Raw genomic sequence first — 19,877 nt, 5'->3', positions numbered from 1 at the left:
ATCCCAACAACTTCAAATAAGTCCATTAGTCGCCATTATAATAACAAAAAAACACCACGGCTTGTTAGCAAAAACTCTGGTATATTCTCTTTGTGAGGATCGAAAACCTACTCGTTGTTTAGCTGGAAAGACTCACTCGGTAGGATAGCATCGGGTGCTCGTTGTCTTACATTATATGAGTGTATTCTGTGCTGTACTGAGCGAGTCAGCAAGAGCTTGCTTAGGAGAATGGACAAAACGGGTACCCGTTTTTTACCTCTACATGATTGTTTTCATAAGGAAGGATTTAAAGGAAACTGGAACTTCAGGGGAGGGGGTAAAAAGTGAAGATTTGAATATAGATTAGTGTGGCAGAGGAGCATGCTCAGCTATGTTGGTCTTATGCAGCTGTAGGTGTATATCATTTTAAATCCCTTAATTTGGATTTTGTAACACCTTCGATGTTGTAACACCTTCGTGAGTGCTAAATTAATATTACGTGGTTTACTTTGAAAATTCGGCAAGACTTGTTCGCGAGTTTTTGGCAATGATTAAAAACTATTTAAATTCTACTACGCTCCATCTGGTCTTTAAATAGAAGCACTTTCATTTAACGGTAGTTTTTTTTTACAATAAATAATGTACGCCTTCGGTGGCGCTATCATTGAACTGGGTTAACTTCATTTCACTGCTAAATTCATGAAAAACCAGCAGCAATCATGAATTTAAAGTAGAGAAAGTCATTCCATTCCGTACAACTATCCCGATTGAACAACAGAACTATTGATGTTGAAGAATTATTACAAATCTCTACTAGAAGCGATCCACTGTGCTTTTTTTAGTCCGGTCATGTCCTTTTTAGGACATATCTTCTCTTTTGCTTTTTATCTCCATCGCCAAGGTGGTTTCTTACTACTACTAAAGAATTTTGGTTCCTGATATTTCTTACCACCAAAAAAGAATTTTGTAATGTCTAGTTTGTAGAATTTCAAACAAGGAAAAAGTCACCCCGACATAACTAAGTTTTTTTGTGTGTTTTTTTTTAGTAACAATGCAGATTTTCTGTAGCTAATAAGAGAAAATAAACCAAGAGCCAAGTCATTTATTTTTTTCTCCTTTTATAACATTTTTCCAACAATATATGATCAATGTAACAATTGATGGTCTCCCTTTATTACCTTTTTTTTCACCGTAGTTCTATTTTTTTTTTTTTTTCTTCAACACTGAGAACAGGCAGTGAGATCATTCCGAATAGCTACCGTTTATTTGCTATTATTGGATTTATCCATTTTTGTTTGTGAAGGTAAAAGCTTCGAAATCTTATTCTTCTTATTCGTAATTATTTCCTACTGTTATGCGAATCAGAAGTAACGGATCTTAGAAATTTTACGAATTTATGTTGCAGTAGCAACACCCCCCCCCCCCCCAGACACACAAAAATATATGCAATAGTCAAACGACTTATTGCCATTATTACCATTCTTTGCTAACATAAATCGTTAGTGTTGCTTAGTACTATTAAAACAATACAACCCTGCCGTAATTTTTTATTAATATAATTGTATATTACTCGCTTTTATCAATTCTTCAGCTCTCTTAGCCATATCATTTTTTGTTCGCGTGCGTGATTTATAAAATCTGGGATGTTTTCAATGTGTATCTTCTATGTCTATACGAACCAGAAGTTGTCGATTTAAGAGGTTTTGCGTTTTCCAGTGCATTAGGAATCAAATCCAAGATTAAAAATAAAAATATACTAAAGTCCAACAATTCTTTAATCTTTCCTGGACTCATAAATACAAAATTAAAAAAATAGAAAAAAATTGAAAAGTGAAAAACGAAAGTGGAAAGCAATTGAAAAGTAAAAAGAGAAAAACTGAAAGTTGAAAGAAGAACACTATATACGCTTTATATCTAGTTATCTTACACATCTCATTAGTATCTCCTACTACTACACGAGTCAGAAGTTGGTGATTCTGTAAAATTTACAAATTTCCATTGCAATAGGAAAAAAAAATGGCAAATGTCCATGAAAAGAAACATGCCAAGGTCAACATTCATTTTTTTTTTCAAAGAATCATGTGCACAAAATTTAATTTGATCATCTTATATATATAAAATATCACGTTCGCATCTCCAGCTGTTACGGATTACAAGTTAGTGCTTTTATAAGTTTTGCGAATTTTCATGCTATTAGCTACTGCATATACCAAGTGCCCATAAAAAAAGGGTTATACTGAAGTCCAGCAAATCCTTAATTTTTTTTTTCTAACAAAAAAACGAAAGTAAAGAACAGTAGAAAATATCAAAGAAAAAGAATATTAAACAATAAAATAAAATCTTTATCGAAGGCTCGAGATAGTCAAGCCAAAAACTATAAGAAAAAAACATGGAAACTTAATTTGATATATTTTTCCAAGACCACAATGCCTTTTCTATGACGAAACAAATAAGAATTCCAAATAGCGATAGGTCCTTTTATTAGGCAGTGAAACAAATATATACAAAAGCTTTAGATATTTCGATGACACAGTCAGTCATCATCATCAGTAGAGTTACTCTACTTATTATGATGACTGACTATGTCATCCAGATATCTAAAGCTTTTGCATATATTTGTTTCACTGTCTAATAAAAGGACCTCTGCTGGTTATGAGGATTTCTTTAGAGAAAAAAAAACCATTTCTTTGGGGAACATTAAAAAAAAATTGATGCTATTGTTTTTTAATTAATTTTTCACTTATTTTAAAAGGTCGATCGAATTCAAATTCAAATTAATTTATTTAACATAAAAAATACAAACAAATTTACAGCAGCCATCTACAAAAACCCGAAGGTTTGTTTACGATGGCTGCAAATCCATTATTATAAAGATCTACATCCACATAACAATTATCTCTTTGCAGGGAAAAATCAGCATTTGAATTAAATCAACATAAAGAACATCTCCTACTCTAAAAGAATTACACTCTATAAATCGCAAGTAAGAAATATCGCCCATCATCCTTACAACATCAACTATATAAAAAAAAAAAAAAAAAAAAAGAGATACTTCTAACTAAATCAACTATGACAAAATCAATAAGTATCAGCTAGGCTATAGAGCCGACTCCGTGCGCTTTGGCTGGGTAATTTCACGAAAATGCGACCTTTATCTGTCCAAACAATTTTCATACCAAACATTAATCAAATTCAAATTTCTAATCATTCAAATTATAACCCAATAGGTAACGCTTCAATCTACTCTTGAGCTGGCTTACATTATCAGCTTGTCTAATAGCATCCGGGAGGGAATTCCACACCCCCGGTCCCGCAAAACGAGGCAGAAACGCAGCACGTCGAGTATTCCGGAGCTCAGATGCAAGGTCACTCGCATGTATAGTCTCCTAACCGTGGTAAGATGAATTGGCTTTTAAAATTTCCGAAAATACCTCCAGTGAACACTTATTTAAACATTGATAAATAAAAATTGCTAACTGATAATCCCGTAACTGACAAATATTTAAAATTTTCAAGCTTGTAAAGTAATTCAACGTGCTATTTTCAAACTGAATATAATTACCTAAAATACGAACTATTTTATTCTGTAAAGTTTGGATCTTTCTAAAACTTTAAATAAAACTACTAGTCTTTAGCACATGAACTTACGATAAATATGGGTTAGTAATAGGAAGATATGCAAAAAGTAAAACATTATAGAGTATTTGGGTTTTGAATAACTTTATCTTACCCATCACCCTCAAGATTTTAATTTCCACAAGAGCATAATATTATTTCAAACTTGAATTAAAATCAAGACTAAACCCAATGCATTTAGCATCATTTATATGCTTTAAAAACTCACTATTACAAACAAATTCATTATCTAAAACACGTGAAACTCAATTTCTACAAATCTGTTTTTGAAATGTTCACTATCAAATAACTTGAATTTTTAAAACTTATCATTTCAGCGAGGGCCTTATTTGTCTTCTCAATTAACTGGTTCAGACAAGTAGCTGTAATCGTAAACACCGTGTCACCAGCAAAAGACGTTATCAGTGCATCTTATATATAAAAACGCATGGTATCAACTTAAATTAGATAAAGAAGTGGGCAAAGCACGGAACCAGCTTCCTAGTTTCTTTCGATAATATATATTCTATATACTACTTTAGTTCCAAAATTATCAAATTTTGGAAATAAACACATTTTTTCTCAGTGCTATATTCATTCCTGTTATTTTTTATATCTTTCATTATTCCACTATTAATGTTCTTACAATTTTCAATTATTTTTAATAATCACACAACGCTGTTTTTATCACTTATATAGTTTACTACAGTTCATCTCATTAGCAAAATAAAAGGGAAGTATTTTAGAAGCTATTCTTCCTCTATCTCTATCCATGTATCTCTATCTAAGTATTGTCTCTATCCATCTTGTCCTTCCTGCACATGCATATCATTCTTGTTTCCTCCGGGAAGTAGTTTCCTTACCACTAGGCTTAAAGGACTAAAATATCCCCTTCTATTCTGATTTCTATTTTCTTCGGTGAAAATGTTTTTTAGCGTAATTTTGTACCAATACCGACAAACAAATAACATTTCCAGAAAATAGAAGGGTAGTTAATCAACAAATTCTTATTATCAAATTTAGAAAATACTCCTTTTAATTAATAATATTTTTATTTTTTATTTTTATTTTAACAGTCAGTTACCTCTTTCGTTATTTCACTATTACTATTTTATTGGTTTTATTATCTTATATATTATTTATACAATCTTTTTTTTTTTTTATCGCCCCTATTGTTTATTTACAGTTAATAATAGCCAATGCTGTTATTAACTTTGAGAAAATCTATTAGAAGTTCAATAGATATCCATGACACTTCAAAGCAGCAATTTTCAGCTGTTATCCTCTGTTTCATTTCATCCGAATCATTTTTTACTTCTTCAGGAAAGAGTTTCATTACTTCAAGGACAGAAGGCTCATGTCATTCCTCCTATTAGATGAAATACATTATGCAGTATTTCAATAGCCGTAAAAAAGAAATCATCAAAAGTCAGGCAGTTTAAAAATTTTCCCTGTGGGTCATAAAGGCAAAATAGTCAGTGAAAAATTGCTTAAAGAAAAATTAGGTTACGACTTTCATAGTATAAACTAATAATGGCTAAACTTTTTATAAGTGAATTAAAGCGTTAGTGGGTGCTGAATGGAAATAAGAAGAATATTGAACAGTAAAGAGCATAATAAGATGGTTAAACAAAGGATAATGAAAAATAAGGAAGATACTCAACCTAATTAAAAAACTTTTATGCCACCGGGGAAAAATTACCTTAAGTCGTATATTACTTTTTTACCACCGAAAAATAGCATTGTATATTTCAGCTAGTTGGACAAATGGCACAGAGGTTTCTTAGAGGAAACAACTTCCTGGAAGAGATAATTAGGAAACCCCCCAGTTAGGAATTAAAAATTGACATGAAGGCCCAGAGAAGACACTTGGAGTAGATTGCAATTACAGGAGGTTAGGTGCCTTATTGAAAGCCTTGTTGAGAATCTAAACATATTTTAAAATCAAAAATTAATTTGACAGGTGCAATAAGGTTTTATTACATCAAATCATTCCTTTTCCTTCTTGGCTTCTTCCTTTGACTTGATGTTTTGATTGACGATTTACCATTGTATCCTTTTTATAAGACTTAGAGCAAGATAAAAGAAAGACTAATAAAAGATACAAAAAAATTAGAAACGATATAAGAAAAAAATAGAGTAAAAAGAAAATTCAACAAAAATGATATTTGAGCAGTAAGAATCCATTGTATGTAATACCGTATGCGGGAGGGGAGGGGAACTAATACAGGACATCAGTATCGGGTCCTTTTTACGCTTTTTTCTAACTAAATTGGAAGATTTCGATTAAAATGGTCATATTTCTTAAGTATTTTTGAAAAGGTTTCAAATTTTTACGATTTAGGTACTATCCTAACTTTTAAAAGGTTTCAAACCATCTGCTACTCCCCCTATCTGGCTACAAATTCTATTCAATCAGATAAACTATTTTGATCAATCCTTACAATTCGTTTGTCTGAGCCATCATAGTTGCAAGAACCGATGAGATGTAGTTTGGCGTCGATCCAATAAACTTTCTTCTGAACATAGTCTAATGTAATGCCGTTAGGCCATGCTACGTCTTTGTCGATGATAGTCTGTCGATTCGATCCATCCATGCCAGCCCTTTCAATTTTTCCCGCAGGATTACGACCCCAGTCTGACCAATACAGCCATCTATAAATAAGTAGGGATTATAAATATCGAATTGTTGCCATTTAGTTAATAATTTAACTGACCTTTTTTAGTTTCTACTTCTTTTGACGACGGGGGCGCGAATAGGAGAAAAAAAATTCATGTTTCTCCTCCTTTTGTTGGCAAAAAACTGTAAACTACTACCAACAGTAGGCTTAGAAGTAAATAAGTTCAACAGTAAGCGTGGAAAATGAGTTTTACATCTCAGCTGAGATTTACCATATTTTAGTGCATTTAGTAAGTCAGTAGACTGTGTTTAACTAAAGATCTATTCACATAAGTGTTTGGAAAAATTTTGGTGGAAAAAAAAAATTAAACATGCTTTAGGAACAATAAAAATGATCTTCTGAAAAATTCTATACTTTCAAACCGTAGCCTTTAGGTTTACTCTATTCACAACAGTGTCTTAGCTCTTTTTTTCGGCCTCTTTTTTTATTTTTTTTTGAAATATTTTTCATTTTTTTTTTATTAGGAATTTTAGGAATATGAAGGAATATGACAGACCTGATGAAGTTATGATTGTAAGCATTCAAAAGTTGAAATTTCTTGTCGAAATGGGCAAAAGCGTCTCAATTAACTCAACAAAGTTTCCGAACTGAAAAAAATACTATGCACACACAGAAACAGACGAAAAAAAAAAAAAAGTATTTTGAAAAATATATCGTGAGTGAAAACTTTTACTAGCTCAAAGCTTAAAATTCCACAAAGGAGAAGCAATAAGGCTTTCAAAAAGAGACATATTTCTCCAGAAGTTGCGTTTTCTTAAGGAATGATATGATTGGCTAATGAACATACGTCAAATGAAAAACGATGAAATTAAAGCACAATTTTCACCATGGAATTACACAATCTGTATTGTTCTCTTTGATACCAATAGCAAATGAAGAAAAAACAAGTTTTTTTCATATGAAGTTAAAGAGTAAAATTAAGGCTGAAAAAGATTATTCTGTATATGAAGGGGCTGTCTCCTCCTGAAACACCTGCTCTGCACATAGAGGTTTTACTGCTGCCTTTCTAGAAGCATTTTTAGAAGCAAAAAATATAATAAGTGTGTTATTGCAAGTGTTTTATTTACCAAAAGCATTTAAAAACATCTAAACGGACAATGTTATTATGTGAAGCAAATGCACTTCTATGCACCCTTCACTTATTTAGTCGTTGCTAAGAACTGTTTTTATTCCATTCCATTTCCACTTGTGTTTGAAAATTCGTTTTGAAGCATTGGGGGCAAAAAGTCAAACTTTAGGATAAAAGGTGGAGAATTGAGGAACGAACTTAACTTATATACAGAATAGTTTCTGTTCCTTTTAAATTTTGTTGTCACTCTTTTCTTTCATTTGAAAAAAAAAGTTTTTTTTATGTAATTTCTACCCGTTTTTAATACCATGCCCAAAGTTTCACTAAATAAGAGGGGGCTTAAACCCCTCAGTCCCCTCATTTAACCTAAAATTTAAGAAGAGCTCATTTGAAGCATGTAATTTTCAAAATAAATTATTTTTTTCCAAAACAAGCTTTTGTCTCTATAATAAGAAAGGTCCTTTATACCCCCTCAGTGCCCATACCACACGATTTATCCTATATTTACCTATGTAACATTATTTCTAATGAAGGATGGTCAGAGGTCAAATCTACAATGATTTCACTTATTCATTTAATTCATCCGAAGCATCATTCGCATGAAATTTGAACAAAATGAGCTCAAAACGCTTTTTGGACCATAGCTTCTAGAACTTTCACTCGATAACATTTCGGCCCAGTCCGGACCGAGATCACGGTTTTGCAGAAATATGGCTAAAAAATGCTTGCTCTTTTAAGGGAACTAGAAACTTTCGGTCGAATGAGCCCTCTCAAAAGATTCTACGAATTCTGGTTCAATACGACCACTTCTGATATATATTAATAAAAATAGAAAAACAAATGGGTTTAGAGTTTTCATTTCTGTTGAATTTGATTATATGGTTTTCACCAAGATGACACTCCTTTTTCGGCATCTTTACCCTTTTTTTTAAACTGTTCAAATTTTCATGTGCTATTTAAACTGATGAGCAAATTCAAGATTAATGGATTTTGCGTAAATGAATCGACTTGAATTACCGATCCAAGCACAATGAGGTGCCAATCCAAGGCTCTGTCAACTATGAGGGAGGCTACAAATCCCCCCTTTAACCCCGTTTTTACACTCAAATTTAGTACCCGAATGACAAGAAAGTTTCTTTAAAAGCAATAATCATCCCTAAAAAGATGTGCCTCTTCTTAGTGTCCCAATCATGACTGATGATTTACGGCTTAAAAATCCCGACATTTAGATTTCAGAGGAGTTGTACAGAAGAATACTGAATGAAGAAAACATATCTTTCTACCTCAGAGCGATAGCTGCAATATTTTTATTTTTTTTTAAAGGAGAAGGTTGAGCAAAATCTTACATTTGATACAAAAAGGAAGACTACACAAAGCTCTAGTTGAGCCTGCGAGACGAGAAACTGAAAAAGTCAACACTAAAACAGAGCAAAAGGTCTACACTTTGGATTTGCAGGCGGTGCTTTTGTTGTCAATCATGCATAGCAGAAAAGAATCCCTTCTTTTTGATCGCCCCTCGTATATTTCAATAAGACTTTCACCCCATTTGATGCTATGGAGCAGAATCTCAATCTTTACGGCTTGTGGAATGAGGCTTTACAACAACGTGACGCACCGTGATATTGGCAGCTCGTGTCACAAGGTTATTAGGATGAACCGTGATGTGAAGTTATTTCTGTTCTATGCTGATAATTGTGGTACAAACTACAAAAATTGTGCCCTTTACAGTGAGTTTATGATACTTGTGAATCCGAAAGGTGGGCCTGATAGCATTGTCATCAACTAACGAGCGATGGGTCACACCCCAATGACTGCAGACTCAGTGCATGGATCTATCGAGTCCAAGTTTCAAAATAGAGGTGAAAAGCAACAAGCATGTCAAAGCTGTGAGGATGTGCTTAGACGATTTTTGACGGTGGAGTTCCATCAAATCTCCATCCCTGGTGATGAAAAACGTTGGAGTCAAAATTGATAAAAATTAGCAGAGTCAGCGAACTTTGACATTTATTTTAGTTGCATAATCGACACGATTACTGTCTTAAGCCAATCCCAACAGTTTTTCACTTAAGACTCTGTGTCTAGTGTTGGGCAATGGGTGAGAAAAGTGCCTCAAAACTTGAGAAACTTTGAAGACTGTTATCTCGGAACAATGAAAAATGTATATATGCGTTTTTACTTTGGGAAGCCGAGAAATACAAATTACTTTTAGTGGCGTATTTAGTGGGGAGGGGGGGAGTATTCTTTCCAAGAGCATCCAAAATCAACTAAATGTTTTCTTCTTTTCTAACGGTCTCTTTCAATTGAATGAAATTGCTGAGTTGTTATTATTTCTTTTTTTTTTTTTGTAAATTTAATAGAAAAAAATATGTTTCCTTTGAAGACCCTAGTAGCTTCTCGGCATTTTCCTTTGTATTCCGAAATTGAATGTAACTATAATTAGAGGATCTCCCAAAATCGACAAAAGCGCAGTTGAAGATGTTTTAAAATCATAAAACTCTTTTCCTTTGAAGTTTCAGTCTCTCTTATTCCACAGAGGAAACTAAACCACAGAGGAGAAAAAACCTGGACAAAAGTTTTCTGGGTGATTGAAGACAGTGTATATGTTTACAATCAGGGAAATGTTCTGCGGCTCATGGCTTAAACATATTAAATTATTTTTCATTGAAGAAAACCCTTAAAACAACTCCCCGTTGCATTTCTCTGAAAAACTTTTCGAATTAAAACTCTATCGAATTAATTACTATTTATCAAAGAGAGAGAGAGAGAGAGAGAGAGAGAGAGAGAGAGAGAGAGAGAGAGAGAGAGAGAGAGAGAGAGAGAGAGAGAGAGAGAGAGAGTAGAGAGAGAATGAGAGACTGAGAGAGAAAAAGAAAAGAGAGAGTGATATATTCAAATTGTCTTTATATTGTGGGGTTTGTAAATTTACAATATATCTCCCCATCTTGGAAAACTGATGTCTATAAATGCACTTTCTCATATTATGGCCTACCCCTCACAAAGTGTCTCCTAGTCGCCTCCTCTTAATATCAGATATGTGTGCTTCTGTGCAGCGTTGCCAACGCTTTGAGATAAATTGTACCAGTTTTCCGACCAAAATTGTACCACAAAAGATTAATTTGTACCATGTGAAGAGTAGGTTAAAAATTCGCTGCTCGCGTCGCTTTGTGACGCTCGCCGGTAGTTATTTTTAATTGATTTCGCTGAAAATGAGAAAAGGTTCTTGGGTAAGAGCAGGAAAAATAAACCCAAGGTAGTAGCAACCTCATAGCTTGAAATATGAAGAATGCTTCTATAGACTCTCTCACATTAACAAAATAGCCGACCCAAACCACTAAAAGCATTTTAGAAGAAGGTTTCAGTAAAATTTCTGAAAGCGTTCTCGAATCTGATTGTCGTGGTTATGCCTTCCTTTAGAAATTTTGGGCATTAAGGCTAATAATGGATAAAGTAAGGAGTCCAATAACGTAATGTCAACAACTTATAATCACCCTATAGGATGAGTAACGAGCACCAGAAGCTACACACAAAACATATCAGCAATCACGCTATGACAGTGGCGAACACTACGGATTCCCATTGGCCCACGAGCTAGGCTACCCACCGACTATTTACGCGTTGAACACACAATTCACTGGTCATTCTACATAAGTTCTTGGTCGATTCTACTAATCAGAGCTAAATTAATTTAACAGAAGTATTTCGACTATATTGGACAAGAAATCAGGTTGAACCGCACAAAGGTAATGAATCTGTAACATTAAAAAAAAGGGGAACATTTATGCTAGTTGGTCATTTTTCTTTTGTTTCTTCTTGTAGCCCAGCTTTTCATATCCCCTTCTGCAACTTTTCCACTTTGGATGCAGAACCGTTTTCAAAAGTGGTTTTCAGTTCTTTGAGATGATCCGTTTTGCACTTAGAAGCCCGTTCAAGGTGGTGAAACCGAGACGATTTCTAATGCTGGTTTTGTTCAGATTGAAAGCTGAGAAAGTTCGCTCAGCAGCAGCGGAAGCGTTTGGGAGAACAAGTAGGCTTAAAATGAAATGCCCGAGCAGAGGAAACCGCTTAGACCTATTAACATCTTTTTGCCAGCTGGATCTGAGTCAATCGAAGTACCAATCTCAGAGCAAAAGGGTAATCTCTTTTACTCTTGGAAAATATCTTCCAGATCATTGTCAATCAGTATATTCAGAAACTGTGCCAGAAGCGGTGCTAGGTTTGGCTGATTTTACTATACTCACATAGAATAGCGTGGATGAAGAATAAAAATCTTGGAACGACAATTTGTCTATCTGCAACAGAAATCTGACACAAATTTAGAAGACGTACTTTTAGTAGAGAATAGTTGGAAATGAGTGTTGATAAAAATTTACCAACCAATCTTTAACCAATTTGTTGCAATTTTAACTTTCCGCTTCTGAACTACAAGTGTGGTGCTAAAATCAAAAGAAACCCCATGTCAATAAAAAAAAACAGGCTTTGTTATAGAAAGATGTGACTATGGTGTGGCTTGGGCATATGTCAAAACTTAAACAAATATTAATTATTGTCGATGAATCCATGAAATCAAAAACGTCTGAAAAAAAAAATGATAATAAATTAAAGCTTAAAAACAACAGAAATAGACACAAATAGGATTTAGGCTGCAGTATCCCAAATCCCCACACCCCATAAAAAAAAGTGTTGCACTTTACTGAGGACGATATATATTTTAAACAAGTGTCTAGAATAAAAAAAAATCAACATTGAAAACCTACAATACTGACCAAATTTCAAGAGAAAAAAAAACAATTTTTTGACAGTAATATATTTGTGACAAAAAAAAACTAAATTAATTTCAGAATGACGCCTACTTTCGTCACAGTATATTTTAATTCTAGTCAAGACTTTTAAATTGATAAATAATTTTTAAAGGAATCTGTCCAGTTTCCAGTAAACAACAAATGACACTTCAACCTTTAGGTTGGTTTGGAGGATAGCAGCCCCACCCTTATCTGTGGTGTTCTGCTATATAATTTTAGTTGCCATTTTTGTGGTATATTCTAAACCATTTTAAACGCCCTGGGTATAAAACATTTTAATTTGAAAACGTATGCTCTTCAATTTTGTAAAAATAATCTAGGCTACAGTCAATCTGCTTTCGAGATGGAATTCAAAGTATTTCGTATAATGATGAATTGAACACCTTTGGGAAATCTTTTAGAAACGAAAACAGCTATAGCTTAAGGCTTAGAAACAATAGAGCCATCATAATGAAGAATCCTTATTTCTTTGGAGATAAAACAAGTTTTAAATAGGCTACTTTTCAAACTTTATGACCCATGTATAAGTTCTGAACAGGCTTCAGTTTCTTTTCAGTGGGGCACAACTTACTAACAGACAAAATTATTCAAAGTACAATTTAAATACTTATTTATAAAAAAGTAAATAATGCGTTTGCTTACCAATAACTTGCTTGAGTGTAATCTTTGAAAGGTAAAAATAATAATCCGGCGAATTTTTTACTAAAACGTAATGGACAAAAGGGGAGATGAAAACATTAATCAACTTTTGCGCTCCACTGCAAATATATACTTTTTAATAAATTAATAAAGGTATGTCGTTTTTCACAATTACTTTCCCTTTTGTTCTATACATGCAATTTTAGTTTATTTGTATTTTCCACTTTCAAAGAGACTGCATTTTTTTTTACATCTGACGTCATTTATACAGCATTTTCTGGGGATAGCACGTGTATTTTATCCGACAACCAATCCAAACCGTTTCAAGTGGTGATCCTTCTAGCCTCTGACGTCATTTATGACCCGTAAAACGCTAAAAATAAGTAATCTGTGTTTGTGAGATATAAGTGATTTTGGAAGGCTCGAACGCACTGAAATAAAAACTAAATACCAGTTACATTTTTGTTGTGCAGAACAAAAGCCAACTTCCAGAATTTCAAGAGCGTACAATCACGAATCATAAGTTAGCCTTTTCACGGAAAATGTAAAGTATTCTCGGCAAATTACTTTAAATACCTAATACACGACCACTCAATGAAGATAATTTACTTAGCCGAGTACCATATTAAGTGAACTAGTAAGTAAATTCGTAAACCTCATATTGAGAAAAACATGGTGAAAAAACCCCAGAAATTTAATGGTCAGTTTAACAAAAAACCCACTAAAATGAGTGCTAACCTAGAAAAAAAATGCCATTTCGACAGTTGGCATAAATTTCGCCGCTATTGAATAAATACAGCTGTTTTCTAGCTTGAAAAACAATATGTTTTTCTAAACCCCATACAAATTAGATTATTTTAGAATATTTTAAAAACAAAATCTATTTTGTTATATTCTTGCAGAATATTTTAAAAAGAAAAGAAGAGAAACATATTATGTCATACAGGGCCGGATCGGGACCGATTGTAGTTTTCTTCGCTGGGCCCTTTCTATATATTAAATTATTGAGTAAAATTCTAATATATATATATATATATATATATATATATATATATATATATATATATATATATATATATATATATATATATATATATATATATATATATATATATATATATATATAGTACCAGGAGACCAACGGCTTACGCAGCAGGCTTTTAAATGTTGAATCTCATTGTCACTTGTCTTCTATCCGAGGCTGTTGTCCCAGTGAAGCAACAAGTTGATTTAAATGATCCTCCACTTCCTGCATTTTCATGCAGCCTTTACCATAGTTGTTTGTGTCTCAAAATATTTCTTCCAAGAGATCCAAGGGGTATACGAGAGATCCCATGATCTAAAGGATGTGCAAGGGGCTCTTTAGCAGCTTCATCGAGGTCTAAAAAGTACATTTGGCCACATAAATTTGATTCAAAATTACCTTCAGGGGTTTGTGATTGATGTGCAACTAAATTGATTTTGTGATAAATTTGTCCATCTACTTTGAAGCTGAAAACCATTACGATTATTTATGGTTTGATCACCGCTTGCGTTGAATGAAGCTAAAGCAAAACATCAATTCCAGTTTCGTATTTGTTTTTGGAGCTCTTTAAAGAGCAAATGATGTCCTATAATAGGCCAAATCCATTCATTTGTAAATTGTGGAGGTGGCAATGCAATTCGACCAAGCAGGCAGCAACCTTCAAATAAATTATCTTGTTTGCTACTTTTCCTGCGGGAAAGTAGCTGACTTCACAGTGAATATATACAATATTGAAGGGTCCTAATGATTTGTAATTAAACCTTGCGTAGTTGACGGCATCTTTGTAGTTTTTTACTGGGTTTTGCGCCTGTGGCGCCAAAGATTGCGATGGCATTTTTCTTCTCACGTAATATTACTTTCTTCCGCACTTTCATTTTGACTTGTTCTGATTCTCGCTATTGCTTGACTTCTAACAGCACAATTCTCTGTTCTTCACTGTCATTTATGACACGTTCTGATATTTGTTTTCGCGTGTCTACTAACCCTAAAATTTGTTGTTCTTCACTTTAACTTTTGACACGTTCTGATTCCCACTGTTGCTTGTAATTCTTACTGCCGCAGGGTTTCTAACTACACATTTCATTGTTCTCGCTGTCTTATTACTTCTAACTAAATTATTTCTTTGTTCTTCATTTTCATTTTTGATTCGTTGTAATTCCCCCTGCCACTTATCTTTTAGCAGCATATTTCTTTGTTGACTCGTTGTAATTGTCATTTTCACAAGAATTATAATTGAAAATTTCTTTGTTCCTAATTTTTGTTTATCATTGCTTCAGACATTTGCTTTAATGCTCCTTGGCTTAGCTGCTCGGATTGGTCTTGTCACTTTTTATGGTCTAGGTTGTTCATTTTCGAGCGTGCATTTACATCTCTCATGCTGTTCTCTTTATTTTGTCTCATTTGATGACCCAGTTTGTTCCTTTTGAGCTTACGTTTTTGTCTTCTTTTGTCCTTTTTTTTCCTCATTTTTAGCTGTTGTTAATTTACTTTTTTCTCCTCTAGATATTATGAAAATCCTAAAAATGCCCTTTAAAATTTACATCACCGAATATGAATAAATGAATTTGCACGTTTCTGAGCTTTTTTCAATAAACTGGTTTTAAAATTGTTTGAAAATCTAATTTCCTTGCGTCTTCACTTTCAATCGACATAACTGATAAACAATTTAATCTTTCCCGATTCATTGCTGGTATAAGATAGTTTTGTTTTATTGATTGGTTTTAGCCTGGAAAATGATCTCTCTCCAGAAGCAACGCTTACTGGAATTGTTAAGAATATTTTACAATTACGAGAAAATCTTTTGTTCATTTTGATGGCAGCGCGGGGCCCTTTCAAATACGGGCCCAATTGGACCCAATCGTTCCAATTGCCCTTTACCCGGCCCTGATGTCTTATTAACAAGAAAATAAACTTGCGTCATGTCAGTATTAATACGAATGACAAAAATCCATTTTCAACTCAAAATTTTCAAATGTTTTACGAAGGGAAAGCTTTTTTCAGCCCCTCTTCCATTCTGGTTTGCACGTAAGTGAATTATTTTTATTTTTAAATCCCAATATTGTGGACCAAAATTTCCCATTAGAGAATTGTTCATACCTTCTCCTTTGTTCAAGTATACCTATTATATATGATTTTTTAAAATATTATCACAATTTATTTATCTAATATAATATAATTGTTGTTGCATTGGCTGTGGTATTTTCTAAGCTATTCCAAATTTTTAATTATTGAATATTTTAGTTTTGAAAATTAATGTTCTTTCATTTTAAGCAAAACAATCTAGAGTGTAACAAAGCTCCTTTTGACTTGTCTCACGCCAATCTACCGTATAATAATCCATTTAACACCGTTTGGGAATTTCTTAAAAACCCAAGCAGCCACAGTTTACATTATAATGTAACCGAACAATAAAACAATTCTCATACGTCGTAGATGAAACAGATCTCGGAGAGGCAATTTTTCACATTTAATGACCCATAAAAAAAATGAGCAGGCTTCAGATTTCTTCCAATTTCTATTCAGTGGAACGCGACTTAGTAACAGACAAAACAGTCCATAGCATCTTCTAAATACTTGTCTACAAGAACATTAATGGAAACTGAATATCCGCTAGACATTTTTGTTACGTCAACGATTAATATTATACGACAAAAAATTAGAACGAAAGAAAGGAAATTTATTATGTTCAGTTATCAAGATAATAAACTAACACTATGTTTTTAACTGCAATTGTTTAATATAAGTACTTTATGCACGTCTTCTTTCTTATGTTGAAAATAATTAAACATTTTCTAGAAGGATATTCAGCATTACAAGTACAACAGAAAGGATGGAAACTCAATTGTGATGAAAAAATTCCCCTAGAGACTTTTACTTGCTTTGCCACATAGTCAGATCAGCAAGGAGACTAGCCTCAGAGAAACAAAACTGGTTATAAATTTGTTATTTTGTAACACGCCAAGCTAATGCAGCATCAACCTCGCTGTTGCTTGATGATTATAGCCTCATGTAGAGTTCATTACACAGCTGCTCTGAATAAGGGAAAAAGGCACTACCTCTATACGAATCGGCCATATTGCTACCTTCATCAAAGCCAATTCCGAAAAACATGATTATTTCCAATTCGAATTCGAAGCATGGTCTAATAATTTGCTCCGCAAGTTTTACCCCAGTTAAATCATTTGTGGCGTCCTAGCACGAAAATCGTTCTTCAATCCAGTTATTGTTGCAGGAACAAGGTGCACTTTTGAAGTTATATTACTCGTCTCATTAGCCCCACTCTGTATTTTCCAGTCTGTTTAAAATTATGTTCCGAGTGACATTTCCAACAATGTTGATGATGTTTTTCTGTACTTGAGGAGACCCACTACGCGTTTGTTGAGGGCAATTGAAAATGCACCTCCAATTTTATGTTTCTCCTATTTAACATCAATTGCAGCAAATCGGGGGGGGGGTGACTTTTTCACGATGACCACATCTTTCCACGCAGTCTTGTAAGTTCAACTGCAGGTCAATTGGAATGTATTTTTTTTTCTTTAAACAGCATCATCATATATTTGCGTGCATGGCACTGTCTTCGTCATGATATTTGAAGTCAGCAAGATCGTCTTTTGGTCAGATCCAGCTTCAAAATTAAGTATCCAAACCTGCTCAGGTCTCGGATTCACCAAACAAGAAGCAGTATTTACAGAATGTGATTACGATAAATATATATGTGCCTACAGCTTCGACGACGATAAATATATTAAACAAATCGGCTTTTTTTTGTTGGAATTCTAAATAAGTAAAATCTATCCAATTTAATGTTGCGCACAAAAAATTGTAAGTCTGAGAAAATTTGCTGCTGGATTTTAGAAAAAGCACCTTTAAAAGGTAAAGTGAAATGACATCGTTTCTATACAATCCTAAAAAGGGCTTATCCCAGATTTGCCTCTCAATTACTCAGACTATCTGTCTTGGATTTTTCTACAATTAGCCATGTCTTGATGCCCTGCTGCAAAATACTTGATTTTAATTCAAAATCACCAGATTTTCTTCCTATAATAGAACAGCCATGAATAATTTTTTAAGGGAGGGGGAGGTGTCGAATAGGGACAAAATTCTTCTATCAATTGATGTTTAAATGGTTTGAGTTCAGTGGCGGTTCTGGCCTCTTCTGCGCCTGGGGCAAAATCTTGATTGCCTTTTTTGAATGATTCTAACAACAAAAATGGATAATTCTAGACCCGCTAATTCTGGAAACAACGACGTTTGGTTACCAGACCCTCTACATTCTACACAACTACTTCAAGATACTCATATTTTTTTCTTTGCTTCCAGTGCCTGTACTGTAAGTCAATATAAAGCAAAATGAATGCAAGCATATTGAGCGGAAGGTTTACTGACTGTTGATTTGATTTATAAAAAAAAGAAACTTCATTATAGTAGCCTACTCTGTGCCAATGAACTATTAAGTACTCTATTTAATTATAATTTGGAAATTCAGTAAGGTATTGCCACAGTTCATATAATTATCCAGTAAGCTTATTGCAGATCATTTCTGGTCTTCGTTCTCGGTGCGAACAAAAAGCTCCTCCCACTTCTTCGTGCAGTTATTAATAGCAGGTTTCTACTTGTTTCCGATTGTTTCACGCCTGACTTGTCTACCCGTGAAAAGATTTGACGCCGCTTATGTTTCTACGTTCTCTGGAGCACTCGCACCCCGGTCCGGGTTTTTATAATGGGTGAGATAGAGAATGATCATACTGGATAATTATATGAACTGTGGGTATTGCTGTCTATAGAACTAAATTGTTCCATGCTTAATGATTGCAATCTTTTTCTAGCCTTAAAATGTTAAAAAGATGCATAAGCCTGCAATGACAAAAAAACATCCATTAATAATCTCTTTAATTAGGGTGGTTTTGTCAGGAGTAACATGAGTGCCTAGTTTTGCTGCAAAAACGGGAGCACCAGGAGCCAAAACACAATTTTTGGAGCCAAAACACCAGGAGCCAAAACATCCATTAATAATCTCTTTAATTAGGGTGGTTTTGTCAGGAGTAACATGAGTGCCTAGTTTTGCTGCAAAAACGGGAGCACCAGGAGCCAAAACACAATTTTTGGAGCCAAAACACCAGGAGCCAAAACATCCATTAATAATCTCTTTAATTAGGGTGGTTTTGTCAGGAGTAACATGAGTGCCTAGTTTTGCTGCAAAAACGGGAGCACCAGGAGCCAAAACACAATTTTTGGAGCCAAAACACCAGGAGCCAAAACATCCATTAATAATCTCTTTAATTAGGGTGGTTTTGTCAGGAGTAACATGAGTGCCTAGTTTTGCTGCAAAAACGGGAGCACCAGGAGCCAAAACACAATTTTTATCAACCATACGCACAGTTTCGATGAATTAACAAACAAAAGATTGTTGCCCATTTGGTGCAGCCATTACGATATTTGGAAATATATTTCATTCAAGATATCACAGAGTCACGCTATATCAAAAACAAAAAAAAAAGGTCACACCAGTTCTAACCTGACCAAAGTAATTAAGTATGCAATAAGAGAGGCTGTAGTCTCGAATACAGACTGTCTGAAAACCCTTGTCTAATTGTGTGAGATAGATCTTAAAAGTGCAGAACTTGAATAGATGCATGAAAGAAAACAGCAATTTATAATAGAAAAGACATTTCGTTGCTGTGAAGCACTTCCAATGAATTATAGAAGCAAACAAGAAAAAATCGAGACGATTCCTTCAAGGAAGAGATCAAGCCCCACAAAATTTTTATTGTGGCATAAAACAGGGGCAAAATTTGTGGAAAAATTTTGTTTACGCCTCTGCAGAACAGCAAAATGGGTCATTTAATATGTTTACAAACAGCTAACATTTCAGTTTTGAAATTTTAGCTTTAGAACTAAAAATGAACAGTTTCCGTCGAGACATTCATAACGTAAATATGAAAAGTGAATTTAGTCACCAAAAGTAAAATAAACAGTACCGCAGGAGGGTTCTATCAAGGAAGGGTTAAAAGCCCTCCCCTCCCTCCTTAGTGATTTTAAAGAGAACTTGTCTTATAAGCTCTTGCCTGAGT

At 33.9% G+C, this 19,877-nt stretch overlaps 1 protein-coding gene across 1 annotated transcript in view; it reads right to left on the bottom strand.

The window, feature by feature from the left end:
- Window positions 1-19,877, bottom strand: part of LOC148956676 (uncharacterized) — a 275,875-nt gene that overhangs the window by 32,907 nt on the left and 223,091 nt on the right. The window contains exon 15 of the mRNA XM_089091698.1: window positions 6,039-6,249. Coding sequence (XP_088947824.1) covers window positions 6,039-6,249 — 211 coding nt within the window. The remainder of the gene's footprint in view (window positions 1-6,038; window positions 6,250-19,877) is intronic.

Source organism: Artemia sp. Qi Xiang Cuo, chromosome 1 (assembly GCF_049724085.1).
Source record: "Artemia sp. Qi Xiang Cuo chromosome 1, ASM4972408v1, whole genome shotgun sequence".
NCBI classification, from domain to species: Eukaryota; Metazoa; Arthropoda; class Branchiopoda; order Anostraca; family Artemiidae; genus Artemia; species Artemia sp. Qi Xiang Cuo.
Note: the sequence above shows the minus strand (reverse complement) of the source record. Positions and strands in the feature narration are given on the sequence as shown.